The 22370-nt window shown below is 47.2% G+C and overlaps 5 protein-coding genes across 5 annotated transcripts; 2 read left to right on the forward strand and 3 right to left on the reverse strand.

Moving 5' to 3' along the window:
- Positions 1 to 1199: 1199 nt before the first annotated feature.
- Positions 1200 to 3727, reverse strand: HOO65_020050 (putative histone acetyltransferase complex component Epl1; the record flags this gene model as incomplete). The annotated part of the gene is made up of 3 exons (XM_071006475.1): positions 1200 to 2507; positions 2575 to 3330; positions 3581 to 3727. The coding sequence occupies 3 exons, from the start codon at positions 3725 to 3727 to the stop codon at positions 1200 to 1202; spliced, it is 2211 nt and encodes a 736-aa protein (XP_070860688.1).
- Positions 3728 to 5226: 1499 nt separating this feature from the next.
- Positions 5227 to 6161, forward strand: HOO65_020051 (calcineurin regulatory subunit B; the record flags this gene model as incomplete). The annotated part of the gene is made up of 5 exons (XM_071006967.1): positions 5227 to 5278; positions 5398 to 5450; positions 5593 to 5666; positions 5754 to 6088; positions 6151 to 6161. 5 exons carry the CDS (start codon positions 5227 to 5229, stop codon positions 6159 to 6161), a joined length of 525 nt encoding a protein of 174 aa, XP_070860689.1.
- Positions 6162 to 8736: 2575 nt separating this feature from the next.
- Positions 8737 to 9844, reverse strand: HOO65_020052 (uncharacterized protein; the record flags this gene model as incomplete). The annotated part of the gene is made up of 3 exons (XM_071006885.1): positions 8737 to 8768; positions 8815 to 9102; positions 9160 to 9844. 3 exons carry the CDS (start codon positions 9842 to 9844, stop codon positions 8737 to 8739), a joined length of 1005 nt encoding a protein of 334 aa, XP_070860690.1.
- A 9145-nt stretch (positions 9845 to 18989) lies between these two features.
- On the reverse strand, positions 18990 to 20029 carry HOO65_020053 (mitochondrial 37S ribosomal protein uS9m; the record flags this gene model as incomplete). Its single annotated transcript, XM_071006919.1, has 2 exons — positions 18990 to 19081; positions 19183 to 20029. The coding sequence occupies 2 exons, from the start codon at positions 20027 to 20029 to the stop codon at positions 18990 to 18992; spliced, it is 939 nt and encodes a 312-aa protein (XP_070860691.1).
- Positions 20030 to 20501: 472 nt separating this feature from the next.
- Positions 20502 to 22236, forward strand: HOO65_020054 (Elongation factor 1-gamma 1; the record flags this gene model as incomplete). The annotated part of the gene is made up of 4 exons (XM_071006658.1): positions 20502 to 20531; positions 20618 to 20804; positions 21161 to 21209; positions 21273 to 22236. 4 exons carry the CDS (start codon positions 20502 to 20504, stop codon positions 22234 to 22236), a joined length of 1230 nt encoding a protein of 409 aa, XP_070860692.1.
- Positions 22237 to 22370: the final 134 nt, after the last annotated feature.

Genomic DNA, 22370 nt, shown 5'->3' on the forward strand with positions numbered 1-22370 from the left:
GTGCTTGTGGCTACACACTCATACAGTGAGGTCATATCTTCCTCGTTCACGTCACACATGGTCAGTCGGGCTAGGCTATTCTGACTTTTCTTTTTCTCCTTGGTTGTGGCGTCATAGACCTTGCAATTCGGCACTGGTCTTGCCCCTAAGCCTATGTGCATAGGGAGACCTCCAAATTTCACTTTCACTCTATTCCACACATTTCTCTCATATGCCACAACCCCATCCTTGCCCCCCCTTCGTTGTATTAGATTTAAAGCATAGCTAGCAGAGATCCCAGAAAAAATACTCTCCCACAACTACCATTTGATCCATCCCACAATCAGATTCGGTCATGCTTATATCAACCCCAGTTTTCTCGCTACTTTGCTGCTTCCTACTCCACATAAATTTAATGCACAACCACCTCTCTTCTAGGCCCAACCTCAAATCACCCACTACGCAAGACCCCTACCAAATTTACTGCTTATTTGTTTTCTATTCATATTTGTTTTCTTCCTCTGCGCTATCACAATTCGGACTCGAATCAGAAACACCGTTGCTCGAGAGCTTCTCAGTCAAACAACCTCAACGCTAAAAAGACGCATACTTCTCTGAAAGAGATAAATCAATCACCATAGAACTTTCAATTAGCCCTCGAATTACTCTATGGCTTTCCTAATGTGATATCCCCCCTCTCGCCTTGCCCAAAACAGACTTCTCTTCATCATACGGGTAAGAAGCGCTAGATTCACCGTCCGACTACACATTCGAGTTTTAAGACGCCGGTAGCCGATAACGAAGCAGAGACAAGGCAGGAAAACACAGAAGCAACCAAGAGAGCGAAAGCAAAAGCCGGCACAGGGGGGAGTTTGATTTGTTGTTACATGTGAATAATGAGCTGATTTATCTTATCCACCTACTAGCTAGTCTGCGATACACAGGAACTCTATCGGCCGTACTAAGAAGAATGCCCAGTTCAGAGAACTCCCAGATGATCAAGCTGCCGTGAGCGTACGATAGAAGAAAAGATGTTATGCCAGCCATCAACATCGCAGACCGATGCAGAGATTTGAAGGGGGTATTAAAAAAGCAAAAAAGAGATTGGTTACCGGAACAAGAAAAGGCAGTGGAAGATGTCCACTCGCGATGATGCTCGCAGCAATGTAGGGGGATGCCCTAAAGATTGTTGGGACCATTTCGGCCAAGTACCTCAAATATCACGTCTTGAGCTGCGCTTGTTGGGCGACAGCTGCGGCATGTGCCTGAGCTGCTGCTTGTACCTGAGCCGCCTGCACCTGGGCTACTTGAGCCTGGGCTGCTTGAGCCTTAGCCTGAGCCTGAGCCTGAGCCTGAGCCTGAGCCTGAGCTTGAGCTTGAGCTTGTGCTTGAGCTTGAGCTTGTGCTTGTGCTTGTGCTTGTGCTTGAGCTTGTGCTTGTGCTTGTGCTTGTGCCTGTGCCTGTGCCTGTGCCTGTGCCTGGGCTTGGGCTTGGGCTTGCGCCTGTGCCTGGGCTTGCGCGTGGTTGGCAGCCTGGGCCTGAGCCATTGCCTTATGCTGTTGCTGCTGCTGCAAGACAAGAGCTTGCTGAATCTGGGCAGCAGTTGGTTGGCCTTGGCCGGCCGCCGCTGCCGCCACAACTGCTGCAGCTGCGGCAGAGCCCGACGAAACCTGTGCGTGTCCAGCCCGCGCTGCTGCAAGGGCTGCTGCTTGCGCATTAGCTAGGCCTTGCGCGTCAATCGATTTACGGAGGTAAGCAACGTTGGATATGCTCATGCCCATTCTGAAGCGCATGGAGTCTAGATCATATGGATCCACGTCATATGGCGTATACTCGTCCTCCGAATCGGAGTCATATTTCCATCTGTCCGAGTCAAACGAACTGGAATTCCCGCTTCTGTCCTTATTTCCATTGCGCCATGACACTGCTGAATTCACTCCCCGGCGGTCAATCCACAGCCGGTTCAAGCGGCCTATACGACGGCGGAAAGCCGGCGGACGAGCTATATTATCGGGCTGTTGCAGACAAGATTCCATGCCTTGACTATGGAATATTGATGCGATAGGCAAGCCAGACTTGAATTCCTCTACTGGAAGTCTCATGCCGTTACACATCGGAGACATTCCCAAGGCCTCGTTTACGAATGCAAAGGACTCGGACCCTTGCGCTTCTTCTTCTTCTTCTTCTTCTTCGTCATCCACATCCATAGCATCCGATGCATTAGATGCTGGTGGCGTGAGTAAGTACTGAATATGCACTGGCCGGTAAACATTCTCCGTTGAGGGCTCAATGACTGGAGACAGCGGATCGCGTGTGAGATCGACATAATTCTGGTTCCACTTGCGATGGTTCTGGCACTTGGTTTCAATATCCGCCTGTAACTCGTTATCTTTTTCGGCAAGAATGTCAGACAACACGACCAGGTCGGGCTCGTTGTTGGCCGGACGTGACTCGGGACGCGGCACGGGAGCACGCGGTGGGGGTGGCCGCTGAATGGTAGGAACTTCTGGTAGCTTGCGCTTTTGTGGCTGTCATGTCATTAGCACTACGATCTGCAGGGTAAGTACGTGGATAATTCCGAGGACTAGGACTAACTTTTTGATGTATGAGATCTTCATCATCATTTTTGATGCCCAGGCGAATCTTCATCTCCTTGAGTCTTCGCCGTTGCTCAAAAATAGCTTTATCAAATTTCAATAGTTCATTCTTGAGCATTTCGCGCTCACCCGACAGCATTACGAGTTGTCGACCATCTTCAAGCTCGCGACGTAAGCGTTTTAGCTTCTCTGCTATCTGGGCATCTCGTGCTCTCGTCTTGCGCGTTTGGCGGGCTTCTCGCCGGCGAAAACAGACATATGGATCAGCATCATCAGTTTCCTGATGTATCTCGAATTTGAGCGTGGGATGGATGGGGTGGTTTTCGACAGCTATCCGCCGTATTTTCCAGTGCTCATATATTGCCTTTGCATGTGGCATGAGGTAAGATGACCCAAGGTCGTTTAATGATGGTACCATTTGATCATAGCCCACAATATGATTATCAATAGCGCCAAACGGGGCTTGCTCTGCGGCCGTCGACTCGAAGGCATCCATGATACGCTCAAAGTCATCTTCAGACAATTGGGTATTGGGTGGTCTTTGTGCGTTATATTGCTTGAGGAATTCGTTATCCTCACTTGTCATATCATATAAGCACCCAATGCACTCTTCTACCGTTTGTGAGAAGCGAATATAGTTGCATGGTGTCGAAAAAGTCGACGGATATAGCTCGTCGTAGTTTGCATCGCTACGTTGTGGTGGTGGAACGGGAATTTCTTGGTCATTACTCGTGCCGGCCTCTTTTAGGATGGTCTGCAAATGGTATTCCTAAAAGCAACAAGAAAAAAAAAGAAAAGGTATGATTGTTAGTGGGTGGTGGTGATGACGATGGCTTACACATTTAAGCAGGGGTTTGAGTCGGCTTGATGTCAATATGTTCACGTGATTATCCACGTGATCCCTAGTCGCGATATGTGACGAGTCACGCAGTTATGAAGGCAGAACAAAGCGGAGAGATAAACGAGGAACGAAGGGAAAAAATTAAAGGAAAAAAATTACTCACTTTTTCTTCAGCTTGCTCGACACCAGTAGCAATTTGGATGTCAGTTACAAGTTGCTCATATTCTCCTTCCTTAAGTTGATCTTCTTTCAGCACAGGAAGCAGTGTTTTGGCGTTTAGCTTTTTCACTCTAACTTTGCGTGTAGACATGATGGACATGGGGCTAGAGGCGGCAGAAAAAATAGGGGGAAAATCGGTGAGGTGAAAAAGAGGGGGTGGGTCGCCTCAAAGAGTAGCAAGTAGGACGGATGGCACGAAAAAGACCAAAACGCGAGGGTGGAAAATGAAAAGAAAAGAAAAAACAAGAAATGAAGCGGAAAATCCGCAGAAAAAGGCGATTATAACATAAATTAAGACATAAAGAGTTGAAGCCCGCCTCCAAACCGATAAAAAATGTCGAGTTTGGTGGTGTTTTGATGCGTGGAAAAATCGCGATTTAGCTGGTTGCTGAGAGCGCTGATATCAAGCGTGGCGCGAAAAAAAAAATCTGCGCTGTTTTTTGTTGTGATTTTCTTGTCTTGCTACGTTGTCTAGCAAAAGGCAGCGAAAAAAGCGAGCGCAAAGAGAGGGAAATTTTCTGGCCTTGGCCCATACAAAAGGAGAAGCAAGATGCGCAAACAACAGGTGATAGTGTATCCAAGTACTATGCACGCTAAACCAAGTGTACATAGTACTTTTGTTCAGGGATGGATACTAACAAAAGTGGGGCTTGATTGAGAAAAAAGGCCAGCTTTGCTGCCGGAAGCAACTTGCAAAGGCAAGCACCTCATTTCATTGGAACTTTAGCATCGGATGCCGCTTAAATATCGGCTAAACCAAAAGTCGCGATATGTCAGCACAGGTGCCTTTCGCCCCTATGAGACTAGCTTGGCCAAAGGACATATTGAGCAAATACTACGAGACTACGATCAGTAGAACTGTGACGTACAGTACAACACAAATCCCATGGACGTTTTCCTACATTCGCAGTCTACACCGAAGACGCATTTTTCGGTGAAGTGCATACACACCGAATCTCAGATCCGAGCTTGGTTCAACTTTGATGAGAAGCTTAACAAAGCCACCGAACTCTTCTACTTCACAATTAAATTAAACTGCTTAAGCTAGTATAGAAGTATCAAGGCTCATCATCAACAACCTACAACGCCCCTAGAGAAATCAGGGGCAATTCCGGCTCAAGTGTAAATTACAAGGTACAGGATCTTGTGCGAGGCTGAACCAGCACAGCACCTGCAACGAGGCTATGGGGGAGGATTCAGCCCCACATTTGGGCTGGTCCTCAAGCCTTTCGCCTTCGCTACTGTTGGCTAGCTTGTGATCAAGCTGTATCAACCTCCTTTAGAAACCCACCATTAACGCCTGCCATCACCAACTAGAGCCCTGTATTACCTCCGTTTCCTTCTCTCTTTCGTTCACTGGACTTCTTTTTAGCTCCTTTTCTTGGTTCCCTCGCCGGCGTGGGAATATATTGTCCTGTTCTTTAAACCCACTGGAACTTGTCTACTTGGACCTTACTCCACATATTGTATGCTGCCCCTCACAAATCGATAAACCTTCCCTACGCCAATCGACAACCAAGCCCCTAAGAAATCAACAGCAAAGCCAACCCTCTTAATATATTTATATCTTCGGAGCGCCAGTAATACGCAATGGGTAACGCCACGAGCACAGTTCTAGACGATATCGTCCAGGGGTCAAACTGTACGTACAAGTGCCCCCTCCCCGCCTCATGCCGGTTGGCTGCCCTGACATCCGAATAAAATGGTGCCTATGGACGCGAGCAGTACATCAGGGCACTAACTAACGATACTGCACCATAGTTGATAGAGAAGAGGTCGACCGCTTGCGGAAGCGCTTTATGAAGTTGGACAAGGTACGAACAATATTGGCATTCTAGGGCAAAGGCTGCAAATCAGGCAAGATGCTTGTATCTAGATGTGGCTCCTTAGCCAAAGATCAAATCAGCATTTCTTACTAAATCTAGCAAAAATAAACACTAACACGGATTTTGAAAGGACAACTCGGGCACCATTGAGCGTGATGAGTTCCTTAGTCTTCCCCAGATTTCGTCAAACCCATTGGCGACGCGGTAAGTAGAATGTGCTGCCTTCATTTTCTCCTCTCCTCTATTCTCTCCACTGAACCTAGTGTTACATTCGAGCTAACTTGTCTCTAGGATGATTGCTATCTTTGATGAAGATGGTGGTGGTGATGTCGATTTCCAAGAGTTCGTGTCTGGTCTAAGTGCCTTCAGTAGCAAGGGCAACAAGGAGCAAAAGCTGCGCTTCGCTTTCAAAGTATATGACATTGATCGCGATGGCTTCATCTCTAACGGTGAACTCTTCATTGTTCTCAAGATGATGGTTGGCGATAACCTGAAGGACCAGCAGCTACAGCAGATTGTCGACAAGACCATCATGGAGGCTGACCTGGACGGTGATGGGCGCATTAGCTTTGAGGAGTTCACCAAAATGGTGGAGAATACAGATGTCAGCATGAGCATGACTCTACGTAAGTTCTGCTCTTTTTTCCCCTCTATCTGGGATCTGTCACCCACTAACACCATGGTACAGAATCTTTCTAAGCAAATATCTTCTTTGTCAAACGCCACTTTTCACGTCTTTCTGGTTATATCATGTCTCTTTCTCTGCCGTATCTAAACTCTTGCTTAAATCATTTTTTGACTCCTCTTCTGGCGTTCTCACTCTTTAAAGGCGCTGATCCACATCCTCAGATCCGCTTCTCTAACGGGCTGATTTGTTCTATCTTTTGGTATTCTTGTATCTACATACGAGGTATTCTAGCGAGTGTAGTTGCTTTCTACAGCCTTGCGATCTTTAGCCCACCACCCCAATTGCTATGATCTTATTATCAACCGACGTACGTGTTAAAAATCGACTGGGTCTTGGTGTGTCTTTGTTAACCCTAACGATATGATACCCTAAGGCTGGGCTCGTATCTTCAGAACCTATCTTATGACGCAAAGATTGTCAATAAAATAGCGGAGTCTATACTTTGAGGTTAACAGGAGTAGAATTGGATTGGAGCATGAAGCATTTAACACGTGTAAACATACACAGTAGCCAGTGAACTTATGTTCGTGTAACGTTAGTATAACGTTAGCAAACTCAGTGAAGTATGCGTACCCTAATCTCCAAGGGTAAAAAAACCCTCGTCATGTGATACTCAGTTTTGACCCACTGAAGTTTTATGACGTCACCGTCGTTCAACGTCTCCAGGTGTCTATTTTTCTCTATTATTTCTTCTTCCATTCATTACTTTTGTCTCGCTTGTCCGACAATTTAGCGACAGCTGCTCGCCGCATATCTGACATATAGTAAGGCCACTGTATAATAGTATAATTGCTGCTTTTCTAGGTTGTAGATTGTCTCGTTCTTTCAAAAAAACCTTGCTTTGGAAACAAACGCTGATTAAAGCTAAATGTCCTGATGCGGCTTTTGGCTTCCTCTTGCTTCCCAATCGGAACGGGTCTTAGCGAACCATGTCGATGGTATTATTTGTCTTTGCCTCTTTTTCGCTCATGTGTCAAAGAGCCCAGATACTCGGGAACAGTCCTGGCTCAAGACTGGTGCGGAGATAGACGAGAGACATCGTATTTGACATCTGATATACTTGCCCCCCCCCTCCCTCCCCCGCTAAGCCCACAATGCAGACCTTGGCTTGTTTCTGGTTATTTTTGCAGTATTTCCCTTCCTTGTCTAGGACCTTGCACCGTCGGCTCGTTGTGCTCTTGTATCTTTGTCTTTCAGCTGTCTCAGACAACGCTGAGTAGGCGTTGACGGGATAGCAGGGGGATACTTTGGGACTTTGGGGCTTTTTATTTATTTTTTAATTTTTGCATCCCTCTTCCTCCCCCCCTTTTCCCTCTCTATTTTGTCTCTACAGGAAACCAGCAGCGGAAAAATAGGTAGGGCTGGAGATGGGGAGGAGTGTACTAGACCTGGGTACAGTACGAAGTGTGGCAAGTACTTGTAAGCTGCAGTGAAACTGACCAAGGCAGACTTACACGAGACACATGCATGTCCTTAGAGTACGGCGTACTTTATGTTTCTGAATTGTTTAGATGCTCCTATACTGAATTTCACTCCTGAAACCAATAACAAAGCAATACCTGCTCTTGGAGCACTGGATCGCAGTAGAAAAAGCACGAGCCTCACCTCCAATATCGTTTAGTACGCCAAAAATACGCAAAAATCTACTTGTTCAAGGCTACAACTTCACCATGTATGGCTCAAAATAAGAGACAGAAAATTGATACGCCTCTGCGCGCCTCGCAGATTAGTGCATCGAGATTCATGTGTGCACGTTATTATAGATGAACGGATAAGTTTGTCGCCGTCTGTTGGTGGTTAACCTACTATACTTGTCCTCCGTTTTTTTGGTCTCTCACATGTATGGCTACCTACTGTGACCATTAGATAGAAGCAATGTATGGGCGTGCGTTTAGCTGTAAAGTGCGTGCATGTGTCTGAAAATGTGTGCACATGTGTGCTCAGATGTGTCTAGATCAAATAAATGGTTGCTTTTGGGTATGTAAGTACATGAATGTCCATTGCGGTGTATATACATAATCTAACCTTCTCAAGCTAGCCTGATATCGGCCCTACATGTCTTGAACTGGCGAATGGTCCAGAAGACAAGAAACTCAGGAGGCGAAATGATACAAGGAATAGGCAGGAAAATAGCAAAGGGATAAGAAGAGAAAAGAAGAAGATGCACTATCTCAAGCCTGTCCCAAGATGAAGAAAAACAACCACCCCCTCCACCTCCAAACAGAGTAACAGAGAAACGAAAAAGACATGAGACGGTCTCGGGAAAATTAGATTAGCTATCAGAGCATCCATCTAGCTCTGGTATTCGCACGAGTGGAGGGGTCAGATGGCAGATGGACGGGAATTACTAAAACCAGAGTTGCTATGGAGGGGACCGCTAATGCCCTCTAAAGAGAAATGCCGTAGCGTGAGGAACAAATCGCAAATGCGGTGTATTTCGAGGGCCTGGCATAGAACCTGCCATGTCGTCGTTGTTCCTATTATCGTCATCGTCCTAGCCGACTCGTTGATAATAAATGTCGATTGCAGGTTAACCTTAACTCATGCATAGCCATCAATTGTCTATTCTGATACACTCGTCAAGAACTATGCGTGAAGATAATGTGTCAGCTCAAATTCTGCGCAGCGTGCCAGTTAATAAACCACAAGAAAGTAAAAACCCACTTAACGTAATTTGGTCCTCCCAGACACCGTACTGGTAATCAACGAGGGCATGAGGCTCCATGAGTTCGCCTAATTTGACAATTGAGTTGCCGCAAGCCTTCAGTTGTTCTAGGCTGAGAGGTGGATGACCGGGCACTGGCGTGGCAGTTTCGTTCAAAAAGTCCTTTTGCTTCTGGAGCAAAGCTAGCCAGGTGTGGTTGAAATCATTCCACATAGCCAGCCGTTCAGAACGTCTGTCTTGGTTGTCAAGATGAAGTGCTTTTAGAGAAAAAAAGTTAGAAGTAAGGCCTGGAAAGTAACATGGACTATCTAAGTTTAGATAGATTCTAGAATGTCGCGGCTTACCGAGAGGAACTGTTTGTTCTTGAATCCAGGTATTGACTTCTAGCAAATACTCTAGTGCTACAGACAATTGTGCACGGTTGATAGCCTTGACTGCTGCTGTCAGCTTGGTGCGAAATACGCCCATGCGTTCATCTACTTCTTGGTCTGATAGTGCAGTTGGCTCAGAGCCTGGGTTATCTTCCGGTTCATTGACTGCCGTCTCGCCACCAACTGGCCCAGATTGGGCCTGTTGGCTGATTGCGGGAATCTGTTGTAGTCCACTGGGGTACTGAGCTAAGGGTTGCTGTTGGTAGACAGCCTCAACAGGTGCACCACCCGTACTAGGATCTGGTTGGAAATAGCTAGATCCAGACATCATCGTCATGTCTCGAGTGGGTTGGTAGGGCTGTTGTTGTTGTTGACCAGAGGGGTAGCCCACTTGCGGCCCTCCATACATCATGTTGCTTCCATACTGCTGGCGCGAGGGATCCGTATAAGATGATTGCTGGTACGGATTTCCAAATGGCTGTTGTGCTGGCTCTCCGTAGTATCCCTGGTAGCCATCTGAGGGCCGCGAGCCGCGGATGTTCATCTGGCTGCTTTGCATGCGGTCCGAAACAGCACCACGGTTTTGATCATTGCCGTAGGTTGGGCGGTTCGATGACGGGGCTTGGTCATAACGTCTCCGTTGGTTAGGGTCATCCATGATTGTCTGGTTTTACGAATAGGCTGCAGGCAAGAGAGAGATCCAAGGCAGGGGCGCGAGCTTTTTCGTCTAGATAAAACAATTAAGATAGAGTTGCCTTTTCAAGGATCTGGAAGTTGACGTCTGATGGTGACTAAGAGATGAACTGAGTCAAGGGTTCAATAAGGGCCGGGTATGCGTCAAAATGTGACACAAAGTTGAAAAGGGCGTTAGATGATAGTCAAAATAGATGCAGACCGTGGGGCTGTTGGTGGAAGGTATGCAAAAAGGAACTTTAGGCGTATTTCTAGACGTTGAAGCCAGCTAGTAATTGGCGAGAAAGGCAATTGGCTGGAATGGCTGTAGATAACTAAGGAGAGAGATGAAGAGATCAAAGGCGCAGGCTGAATTCTTGTAGTGCCAATGGCCGTTGGGACAATATTATGCGAGGCAAGATGCTGAATGTACTAATGAAGAAGGCTCCCTAGCTAATTGGAGGGCTTGAGGTAAGGACAGGATTTCAAGAGAAGGGGTCTCAAGCGTGGACTTCTTGACTTACTCTCTCATAGAACGAGTACGAGGCCGCTGAGAGAGAGGTGAAAAAGAAGAAAAGAGACAGATAGAACTTCGGGAGCTAGGAACCAAGACCCGAAGAAAGAAGGAAAAAAAGGAAGAGAGAAGAGGAAGAGAGAAGAGTTGTAGAAGAGAGAGGGGTCGCAGAATTGGATTTACTGGGACTAGTGCGAGCCCAATAACGAGACTAGACCCAAGAGTACACGCCGGTGCGAGAAGAGCAGATGAAGGAGGGGTCCTTAAGAAGGAGGGGGCGGTTCCACGGCAGCCTTTCAACACAGAGGGTTGACAACAAGCAAGAAACAGCCTGGCGACCCGGGGAGCAAAAGAGAGCCTCGTGGTGAGAGAAAAGGCTCAAAGAGGGCTCTTTTTTTATTGTTTTATTTTGACTTCTTTTTTTTTTCTCAACGTGGCCAGCTAGTGAGGCTGAAGGATAGCGGCTGGATTGCTGATACGTCTAGCCGTCAAAAAGCCCAAGGCCAGAGCGAAAGTGACGTGAGGTTGGCCGACGTAGAGCAAGCAGGGGGAGAGAAGAGGGCGGGGAAAAAGAGGAATAGTTGAGTGGGTGACCGAGAAGATAGTCTATACAGGTCGGGGAGATGCAGGACACACTGCACCAACTTCTCGACGCACAGCAAAGAGGGTGCACAGCAGCTAGTTGCAATACAGCAAATATCGGTTGTGCAAAAGACCTTCTGGGACGTACGTGGAGTTTGTGGAGTTGGGCCAGGCAGGGAATCCTGATTGGGGTTTAAGTGAACGTATATGAAGAGTAGACACCTAGTTGACGATGATAGAGTAACAACTGGGAATATCCCGGCTCCATATGCAGCACAAGTATGTAGCAACTGAGCAAGGGGCAGGGCAATAGGCCAGAGAAAGGGCTATGCGCTGGAAGCAAATCTTGCAGGAAGGGAGAGAAGGGAGAACGTGGTAAAGATAGAAAGGACAAACGTGAGTGAGAGGAGTAGAAAAAAAGAAGAGTGGGAAAACGAAGCTTCCAATGGGCGGAATTAATAAGTCGTTGGACAGGAATTTCTCCAGCCCAAGCCCCCCCCCAAGATAAGATCTTGATATTGCCACGAAATGGTAATTCACCTAGGCAATTGGACCGCGGAACAAACAACCTCTTTTATGCTGGCTGTAGGCCCGGAAAACTTGGTTCAGTTGTTAGCGCAAAGAACTTGAGGTCAAAGTTTGAAGAAGCCCTGGCTAAGCCTAGCCTAGCAACAAATCCATACCAGAGACACAAATATGCGGAGCCCAAGATTGGCCACCAACTATTCCAACAAGGGAAAAGTTAAATTTTTTTAGTGTCGAGTCCACAGCTTGAGAAGTATCGCCGCTGGTGCTAGTAGCGTCAGGCTAAGTCGTTTAAATGGTACTATGCTTAGTTAGCAGTAGCTTGTGTCGGTATCAGCGAGAACCTTTCTTTCGGCAAAAGCTCAAAGCTCAAAGCACAAGCAGACTTGGCTCCAAAAAGGCGCCCTTGGGATAAAGGGTCCTGGGTCTTGGTGAAAAAGCGAAAAAGTGAAAAAATTTCGGGGGGGTGTAGGGGAGTAGCTGATGAACGGGGATGAAGCCTGCTGCTTTGCGTTCTTCTGTGCTTCTTGGTGTTGGATGTTGGTACTGGTCCTTGGATAGTGGCATTAGGCTAGCTTGGCCATGGTCTTTGATCCGCCCAAGTCCTTGTGAATAAAAAGGGGAATGTATGAAGGAGAAGACAGCTCGAGATTCCCCACTGGGATACCCTTTGTTGATTGGAGTAGCCAAATAAGCACGATAAAGAATGGAATCAGGCCGTATTGCGTGGTTGCGCTTCAGTAAAGTTTATGCAGGTAGAAATCTCCAGGGCCAGACAAGAAGTGTGTAGGAGCCGGAGAAAAAGGCCAGGCGGTAAACCTTATGTGCAGGACGGGAACGGTTGACTTCTCGTCTCATTCATAGTTGTAGTGGTGGGTGTGACGTCTTGGGTTCTAGCTGCGCCAATGACTGCACTGGTGCGCTTTGCTGTAGCTGGAAAGCTATAATGCTACGCAGACTCGTCAAGCGAAGCTGGTAGCAATGTAGTTCTAAGAACTCCTGATATTTCCAGCTGTCTTAATCACAGCTTAGCCTAAAGACTCCCCTCGTCCAAGTTGCAAGAGAGAATAGAGAGGAAGAGGAAACGCAGCAAGCTCTCTATGTTTTGCTGATGCCGCCAGAGAACCAGCGATGGTGCTTTTCTTGAAGATTTGAATTGCGGCTAAGCTTGTATAAACGATATCCTGACCAAAACAGTCGGAGCCACAGCAGCGCAATAAACTTGCTCTATATCTATAGACAAATAAAGACGTGGATATGGAAGAGTCTGTCACGACAACGAGTCAGCAAAGAATACTAGTTTGGACTATGATGACGGCTGTCTGAAAAGCGACGGGTCTTGGAACAACACGGCCTGATGTCAAGCGTTATGCATTCTACAAACCGCTGCTCACTCCATCGGGGTTTGCGGCATAATGAGGGTAGATTCACCATCGGATAGAGCAGATAATACGTACTTGTATAGGGAGACAGAAAAGCGTCACTAAGTCTAAGCTGGGGAAGGGGTGTGCCCAATACTGTAGTGGTGGGCTGGGCTGTAAGTGCGGAATGAATTAGCCAGCCAGGTTACTCTCTGAGACACTCTGAGACTCCGCCGAACTAAATAGGTGTGTATATAGCCCGTGTGTAGGTTGTGTGAAAGGGAAACCGAGGATATTGTCTTGAAAACGACGGAAAATTGTGCACAGGGAGGAGGCAAACTTGAGCAAGATCACAATCAAGCATAAATTGCTTGGCCTGCCGGCAGATTTTCTAGGTTAAATCAAATGATCTTCCTGCTGGAGGGACAGGCAAAAACACAAAAATGTACGGCTGGAAAAATCTAGAGATCAGAGGGAAAAGCCCGCGGGGATGAGAGAAGAGAGGGGCAGAGTGAGAGAGAAACTGGGTCGTTAGCTGCTTACCACTGTTTTGTTTTGGACATATAGTATGTGACAGGACGGGGTGGTGAGGGGGTGTGTGTTGATCATGGAGAATGGAAGAGCAAAAAGGAGGAAAAAAAAAGAGAACGATGCAAGCACATACTCCCTCCCTCCCCATTAATGAACAAGATAAGGCAAACAACCAAGTAGCATATGCAGCTAACTGCGAATTGCAGGCTGCATATTGTGCAGCCATGTTACTTATGCTGTACCATGTCACTTCAGGCTCGCAAAGTTGCAGGCAGAAAGGACCCGACCGGCCGACAGTCTCATTACATGCACTACTGCTGTATATTGGCGGCCTATGATGAATGACGGGCTCAGGATGCACCATATCTTTGTGCGTACGTACACACATATATATGCATGTAAGTATGCATGTAAGTGTGTTTGTACAAAACCACATGCAAACAGGAGTCCGACTGGTAAGTAAGTGACTTATCAATGTTAAGGATACGATGAGTCAAGGCTCAACCTAACGCAATGGCTTAACATGCCTGGAAAGTTGACAACAGACTCGTTCGCTGTACAGCGAAGCAAGTCGGGAGCTAGACTGGGCTGAATTAAGCAAGGGAGCCCCTTGTTCAGCTCGACCAGCATATTTCCAAGCCTTGGGGCCTCTGGAGAATAGGCAGAGGATAGGAGGAAGAAACATTCAAAGCCCTAGATCTAGGGTGGGCAAAGAAGTTTCCCTAGGCCGTCCATCTTATATATTTCGATGCTTCAAGCTCGTGCACTTGGCCATATTATAGTCTTGCAGTTGAGGTCACCATAGTAGGATATTGTTGTAAGTTTGAAACAGGCGAGTGCATTGTAGCAACAGGCAATTAGAAAACCCTTTTTTTTTCGTTTCCTCTTTGTCACCGTTGTTTTAGTTGAAAGGGGAGGCGAGTGCCATTGATGAGTGAGTATCTACGTCAATGGCAGCGAGATTTGGAGACACTGACTCTTGAGATATCAGGATCCTGGGAAGATCGAAAACCAAGCCATAATATGGCCGTGTTACTTTTAATAGCTATCACACCCCTACGCCTTACAACCATATGAAGTTGCGTCGGTGATCTTGTTGGCACCACATCAAAGGAAAATCCCTTCTGTCTGCGGAACGGACTGCGTGTGATAGGTGAGAATTTCACAGCCAAGACATAATATATCTTTCTTTCAACTAAAACCGAGCAAAGAACCGAGCCCTAGGCTACAATGCATGTAAGTTTAACTGTTGGCAATTCAATAATGAGAGGTTAAGGGCGAAGAATGTAGAGGGTCAAAATTGACGCACATGGGGGGGGGGGAAGGGGGCAACACCGCATTGCAGCACTAATGTGATGGCGCAAGAAGGGTGACCAGGTACGGGTACTGTACTATGAGCCAAATTTTCTATTCGTGCATGGAACTCGTTTGGGTGGCCTGTGGGCTGGTGTTCTATTTCTTGTCTCATCACATCAGCCAGCAACTAGATAGCTCGGATGGACCACAGGACCAACAGAAGGCCTGATGAGCAAAATAGCCGGGGGTTTGATCTTGTTTCCGCGTGAGTAACGTCAAAAAGAACTGGGATTGCAAAACCCAGAAACCAGGTTAAGTGCGAGATATGTGATCAACTTCCTATCCCTTTCGCTTGTAATAGAACCTAGCATCAACAGTTAGGATTGGCTGAGAAAGCAAAACTATAGCTCCACAAAACATACCCCATAGACGCGTTCGATAATTGTAAGGATACCGAACCAGAGTGATTTTTCGTATTTTGCCAGGCGAGATGGGGGGGTTCTGCATAATCTGTGATTTTCGATCCCGATGACCAGGCTCTTTACAGGCTTGGACGATCGGGGAAAAGTAGGACAGAATTTTTTTTTTTTGCCAGGGGAAATTTCAAGCTGTTGTGAGCCAGCAATGACTGACGGTAGACAAAAGTGCCTAAGCGAGAGGGTAAACTTTGGAGTTCTTGACTTTTAGCTAATCAATGAGTGGTTAGGTGTGAGATAAAGACCAGGGGATGATAGTGTTAAGCTTGGACTGCTAGGGCCTTGTGACTTGTCATAAGAAACCTCCTGTGACTTTCCACTACAATTCCATCAGGTGAATTGTCAAGTTCATGCGATGGCTTTTTTCATCTTACTCATAAGATGATCGGATTCATGGATTCTGGGATTAGACTTAGAAACGCATCTTCATCTATATTTTGTGAAATATCACCCGCTGCTGCTGGACGTACTCGATCGTGGCCGCCCCACTAGTTAAATTTCGCAAAAAGCACAAAGGTCTGCCTCTTCCGCAAGGCTTAAAAAGGTGCCCTCCATTTGGGCAGCGATTGCGGTGGGTGATTCGAGTTGTGTTATGCAGAGCCCCGAATGTTGAACCTTGAACCTTGTACGCAATGTGAAAAATAGAAGACGCGACGTCTAGAAAGATCGGCATCATTAGCCACACATGCCCTGATGTGTGCCACAGACAACGCAGACGGACATGGGTACATGGGGTTCTGACAATCATACCTTGTGCTGCACAGACAGGGCTCATGAAGTATACAGCATGAAAAAGAAAGCGATGTAGGAGTTGGGTGAGTAGTAGAGTGGGGCATCGCATGTTGGACAACTCACCGCTTCCATTCCAACGAATGAATGATGTTTGATAGACATTTTTGGAGATTTTGAATGGGAAAAAAATAGATTACGGACAGACAGTTATGGCTTAGGTTGTTCAGTGAGCAGGGGGGGAGGGGGAGGGTGGTCGGCTGGTTTGGTGGGCAGAGATCATAGAGTTCATAGGAAAAAGAAAGCATTCAGAGAGACAAGACCACGTTTCCTTAGTAAGACTTGGTTGGTGATATGATAGCGACTTGGTCGACTTGGCAAATCTGCGGTAGTTGCAGGCGTAGTTGCAGTTGTGCTCCCGAAATAATTACTTTGTATTCATGTTTGTGTGCAGAAAGCTTCATTTCAACAACGAAGCCCTAAAACGCTCTTGCCGCCCACAAACGGCAATTTTCTCATTTTCCTTTCTAGACAGCCTTGTCTAACGTGAACATAGAAGAAATCCCTACCTAGTTGGGCTGGGGTGCTAGATACGCAAGGAAACAAAACAACATGTTAATAGGACGAAACAGTTTGATGAACATTTCGCATACCCTTTGCATGGTTTTTATCTAGACCCTTTGCTCCTAGGGCTTAGAAGCTCCGTCCGGTGGAATGACAAGACAAAACTGGCGAATCATCGCCTGGGGACCTAGGAAGAGTGCGGTGCTGTGATTTGCTACTAGTAGGTCCAACTCAAGTACCGGTACGTAGTGGGCCCGCATCTTCTGCATTAGTTCTCCACCCATGGCCAGCCCGTGCTTTTGTGAGCGAGGTCTTGTATGCACCACGCACATGTAGGTTTGGTGGTGTGACTTGATTGTCGCTTGTTTTGACTACAAGCTATGTCATTTTTATACAGCTTGCTTTCATCTTTCAATTCATTTTAATGGCCCTTTTTATCATTTCTGTGTATACGGAATAAAATGGGAAAAACGCGTGCATGTACCTAGTGCGGAGCATGCGCGCACGCGAGCTAGAAGTGTACACAACGCAAGAGCCCATTACTTAATCCTTCTCGTAGCCTGGCTTGCGACTTCACTCGCCCCGCAACATCCGGATACATATGTGTGCCACTTTGTTATATTGGTAGATTTGAAGGCATTTTTGAGTGCTAATGAATCGAGAACACCATGACACCATAGGCTGAACGGCTGAACTAGTTGCCCCTACTGATAGGTGTGAGCAAGAGTTTGATGTCTCGTATCGCACTATGTGCTGAAAACCCGCAAGGCAAGACAGTATCCGGGCTCCAACTTTTGCTTACTTGACTGATTGAACTAGCAAGGAAACCCCGTCAAGGCTCGCTTGTGTATAGTATTCAAAATTTTGAGAACCTAGGCATTAATAGCATGCGTATGCATATCTCCTACAGAGGGGATTAAGAGGAAAAGTAAATGTTGATTTGCATATAGACCGAGAGCCATAGTATATCTGGAGCTTATATTGATTGGACTCACTTATTAGCAGCACACACCGCCAGTCCTAGTTCGTTGGGCGGCCAGAAAGGAGAAATTATTGCGGTGCACACTTGGGCGTATAGTCCTTGTATGCGGCTGTCTATTCTCAAAATGGACTTTTTTGGGCTAAAAAAACGTCGTAACGCGTTGCTATAGGTGTCTCTTCTAATAGGTGTCTCTTCTAGAACGCCCTTTTCAGACATCATAAACACTACTAGGTGAAATCAGGCTAGGCCGAGGTCTCACCGGCTACATACTGCAATAGCTGAGCGTTGAAACAACAAATCATGGTCTTGGGCAAAAGGGATTGCATGTTGCCTTGGGCTAATTTACCAAAGCCTTGGGACTACAGGGAGGATATATACTAAAAAGAACCGTTCCACATAAGCATGACCGACAAGGCTTGTTTGTGACAAGCGTGTTTTGGATGAATCCGGCTAGAGAGGGAGCTCCAGAGTATGAATGGCAAGCCACAGCCACAAAGAACTTTTCCTCTTAGCTTCATCACCTTTGCTCAATGTAGCCCCTCTTCTACTCCGACTCAGGGGCAGGGGGCGAGAAGAGAGAGGGTGTTCATTTCAATACCCCCCAACGAGACAATACGATCCGTCTGTTTGGTGTGTACGTATATGTATCTAATATCATCCGCCCCTCATCGCCTTTCTACTTGAATCTATAAAGGCGATAAATTCACAGCCTGCTAAAGTGTCGTTCTCTAGCACTAAGGAAAAGCAAAGAAATTACCCCAAGTATTGGCTTCGTTCTCCTATTAGGCCCTAGTGATGCTCCGTATCAATTGTATAGAAAGAATCTCAAGGTCAGGTGAGGGGCAAAGGAGGTGCTAGGAGAACTTTACGACAATGAGACATTGGTCTACATTTAAATGAACATGAGGTGAATCCATCTTTAATGTGACCGTTGAGAGTACTTGGCGAAAGGCGAAGAAGTGAGCGGGGTAATGAAGTCCTTGCTTAACCATTCGCTACTATAGAATGCGGGCAGCTCGGCATCTCATTGGCCCTATTAGATACGAGTGCAGGCATCAATATCAGCTGGGAGCATCGTCAACTACATTTAAAGAGAGCATGCATGCCTATATACTAATAATAAAGCTGACGGTAGATGTATTCTCCTAGGAACAGATTAACCAGCATTAGGCGGGTGAGGAAACGTAAAAAAAAAAAAGAAACTTAGCAAATAGACAATTTGTTGCGTACACATACAATGAGAACACACCAATGATACACGGTGTCTTTATACCAAGGCCTTGCCTGCAATAGTCCAACACCAAGACTTATAGCCTCACCATACTTTCCAGCTCTCCCCTCAAATGCTTCGCTATCCCTGAGAGATTCTATAAACCCCCTCCACACTATCCACTATCTATGAGCACCAGTCCCTGAGGCTCTACATCAAGATAGGATTAATCATACAAATAAAAAAAACTCCAGTGTAGCCGTATCGCGCCCATACCGCGACCCAAAAAGCTTCTCCTATTGCAGAGAAGCTCAGCCGTCGTTCTGGTAGAAAGGGCAAGCCAATCGCTGTAGAAGACACATTAACGCTTGACCCAGGCAGGCATCTTTCTGGCCTTGACGTGGCCATGCTTCTTTCTTTCGACAGAACGGGAATCCTGGGTGACACATCCGGCTATAGACAGTGTTAGTAAACAGTTCTTAGTATGCAATTATACAAAAGTAGCTCTTAAGCATCTACGCGACAAGCCATTTCATGTCCTAATTGAAACTTACCTTTTCTCAGTGCGGGCTTCAGCGCAGGCTCATGACCTAACAGAGCCTTGGAAACTGCTAGTGCCAGCGCTTCAGCCTGGCCAGTAGTACCACCTCCCTGAACGATTGCAAATACGTTGTATTTGTCCATTCGATTGGTGCTGTGCAAGGCCCAAAGTGCACTCTCGCGGTCATGGATACGACCAAATGCTTCAGTAATAGGCTTGCCATTGATGATAACTTCACCGGTTCCTTCAATCACCCAGGCGCGAGCAGTAGAGGACTTCCGCTTACCAACACCTAGAGACCGGCCCATGTAGTCAATATGGTGCGGCTTCACATGCTCAACGGTTTCTGTGACATCGGCTTTCCATTTACCCAATACCAGGCGAACTTCGTCAGGCATGATGCTAGGATGGATCTTCATCAGCTCTTCGCAAAGCTCAAGAGCCTGCTTGTACTCCACCTCACGAATAGGCTCGCGTGTAACACTGATATATTCTTCCAATGTTCTCCATTGTACAGGTATGGTAGTAGCTGATTTAGGTGCTCGTGGCAATGAACGGTAGTCTGAGACAAGTCTCTGGAGCTCAACTAGACCTTCCGAGAAGAACGGGTGACGGGAGAAGTAGCCAGGGGAGGCGGGGATCATGCGAGCGTAACGGATGTTTTCGAGGGCAATAGGCTCCGCTGCCTTGATCTTGGGACGGCCGGCATTGTCCAGGTCGGGCTCAATAATACGCTGGCGCCCTCTGTTCCGAGGCTTAGAAACTTCGAGGACATCGGAGGCTGGACTTGAATACTGGCGATTGGAGAACGGTATGGAGATAAAGGTAGGTTGAGTTGGGGCCCGGTTGAGCTGGCGCATAATGCGCAATTGTCGGGCACTCAAACCAAAGACCGCCATAATTGTGATCCCCAATTACGCAAGTTTTAAACTTAATGCGGGGGCACTATTCGGGGCCGTTGAACGGGTGAGTTCGAAGTCGAAGATGACGGTCGGTACGGTACGGAATCGTCCAACCTACAAAAAAGCATCGTCGCTAAAGGCTTGCCCAGCTTGGCCTCAGCCTCATTTTCGCGCCTCACCTTGTCGTATACGAAGGTCACGTGATGGAATAACTATCCAATCATTACTTTCAGCCACTTATATTAAGTGGGGCCAGAAGTCCCTCAGCGACTAACTCCACCTAAAAAAAAATTCTGAGTCCAAAGGCAAAAAGGCAGATTCATCCTCTTCCCAATTCTTTTCCCCCTCCTTTCTTCTCTTCTTTCTGTCTCTAGAACACTCACACGCTCTCATAACCCTTTTCTCCCAAAAGTCGTGAAAACCCGTCACAATGGCTTTCGGCAAGCTCTTCACCGTTGCTGTGAGTAATATTTCTCGCTCTACTGATCGGAATTTGTCCTTTCTTGCGGCCTGATTGCTGACGCTGCCCGTGTTCTCCGACTTCAGGGAAACTCCCGCACCACTGGCATTTTGGCTGTCGCCAAGGCCAACAACATCGATCTTGAGGTTGTTGAGGCCCAGATTGGCAATGCCACCGCCGAGCACCTGGATGTTCACGGTCTGGGCAAGATCCCCGCTCTGGTCACCGAGGATGGCTACAAGCTGTTCGAGAGCACTGCTATTGCTATCTACAGTAAGTCCATTACATATTATTCTCTGACCCCAAACCTGTCATTGTTTTTTCCTTGCTGTTCTACCCCTCCTTTTTTTTGACTCACAGCGTTGCCCCTCGCTTTGTCCTGTCAAATTTGATTCTGCCCCACTATAATCCTTTTCACTCCGACCAACACCAGTAATCGACTACTATGATGAAAGATCGAATTTTTTAATTCAGTTATCCCTGTCCGAGGTATTCGTGCGGATATTCACTATTCTGATGGTCGTTTTACAACCCCAAACTCACCTTATAGCTATCTATCAAGTTGATGTAGCAACTCCTAGGCTCTCTGTGGCTTCGCAGTTTTGGGCTTTACACTAACAAACCTGCAGTTGCCTCGCAAAACGAGAAGACTACCCTCCTGGGCAAGACTAAGCAAGAGTAAGCTATCAATGATGAAAACTAGTGCATTCCACCTGGTCACTTGTCTAACGCCATTTGCAGTTATGCCTCTATCCTGAAGTGGATGTCCTTCTTCAACACTGAGATCGCCACCCAGCTGACCCGCTGGACTCGTCCCCTCGTTGGAGCCGAGCCCTACAACAAGAAGAACGTCGAGGATGCCCAGGCCGCTACCCTGAAGGCTATCTCCGTCGTTGAGGCTTACCTCGTCAACAACACCTTCCTGGTTGGCGAGCGTGTCTCTCTGGCCGACCTGTACGCCGCTGGCCTCATCTCTCGTGGCTTCGAGTACTTCTTTGATGTCAAGTTCCGCCAGGAGTACCCTGCCACCACTCGCTGGTTCTCGACCATCATTGCCCAGCCCATCTACTCGGCTGTTGCTACTCCCCTGGAGTTCCTTGAGACTCCCAAGCTGACCAACACGGCCCCCAAGAAGGCTGATGCTCCCAAGAAGGAGAAGAAGGCCGAGGCTCCTAAGCCTGCCGCCCCCGCTGCTGAGGAGCCTGCTGAGGCCCCTAAGGCCAAGCACCCCATTGAGCTCCTTCCCCGTGCTTCCTACCCCATTGACGAGTGGAAGCGCTTCTATTCCAACAATGAGACCCCTGATGCCATGAAGTACTTCTGGGAGACCATCCCCTTTGAGGAGTACTCTATCTGGAAGGTCCAGTACAAGTACAATGACGAGCTGACCCTCACCTTCATGTCCAACAACCTGATTGGTGGCTTCAACAACCGTCTGGAGGGTTCCCGCAAGTACTTCTTCGGCTGCGCCTCCGTCTATGGCGAGAACAACAACTCCGTCATCCAGGGTGCTTTCGTCGTCCGTGGTGACAAGTACGAGCCTATCTTCGATGTCGCTCCTGACTACGAGTCGTACGAGTTCACTAAGCTGGACCCCAAGAACGAGGCCGACCGCGAGTTCGTTGACGCCCAATGGTCATGGGATCGCCCCGCTACTGTCGATGGCAAGGAGTACGCTCACGCCTCCGGCAAGGTCTTCAAATAAGCGATTTTCCGGGTTGGATTGCTTGGCCAAAAACAATGAAAAAAATGAGAAATTCTAAAGAAAAAAACCTACGAGAACGATGAAACATTGATGATGTTCATGAGGACATACATTTTATGAGGAACATAGGGCTA

The sequence above is a fragment of the Ceratocystis lukuohia genome (assembly GCF_044167205.1).
Source record: "Ceratocystis lukuohia strain C4212 chromosome Unknown Supercontig2_pilon, whole genome shotgun sequence".
Classification (NCBI taxonomy): Eukaryota; Fungi; Ascomycota; class Sordariomycetes; order Microascales; family Ceratocystidaceae; genus Ceratocystis; species Ceratocystis lukuohia.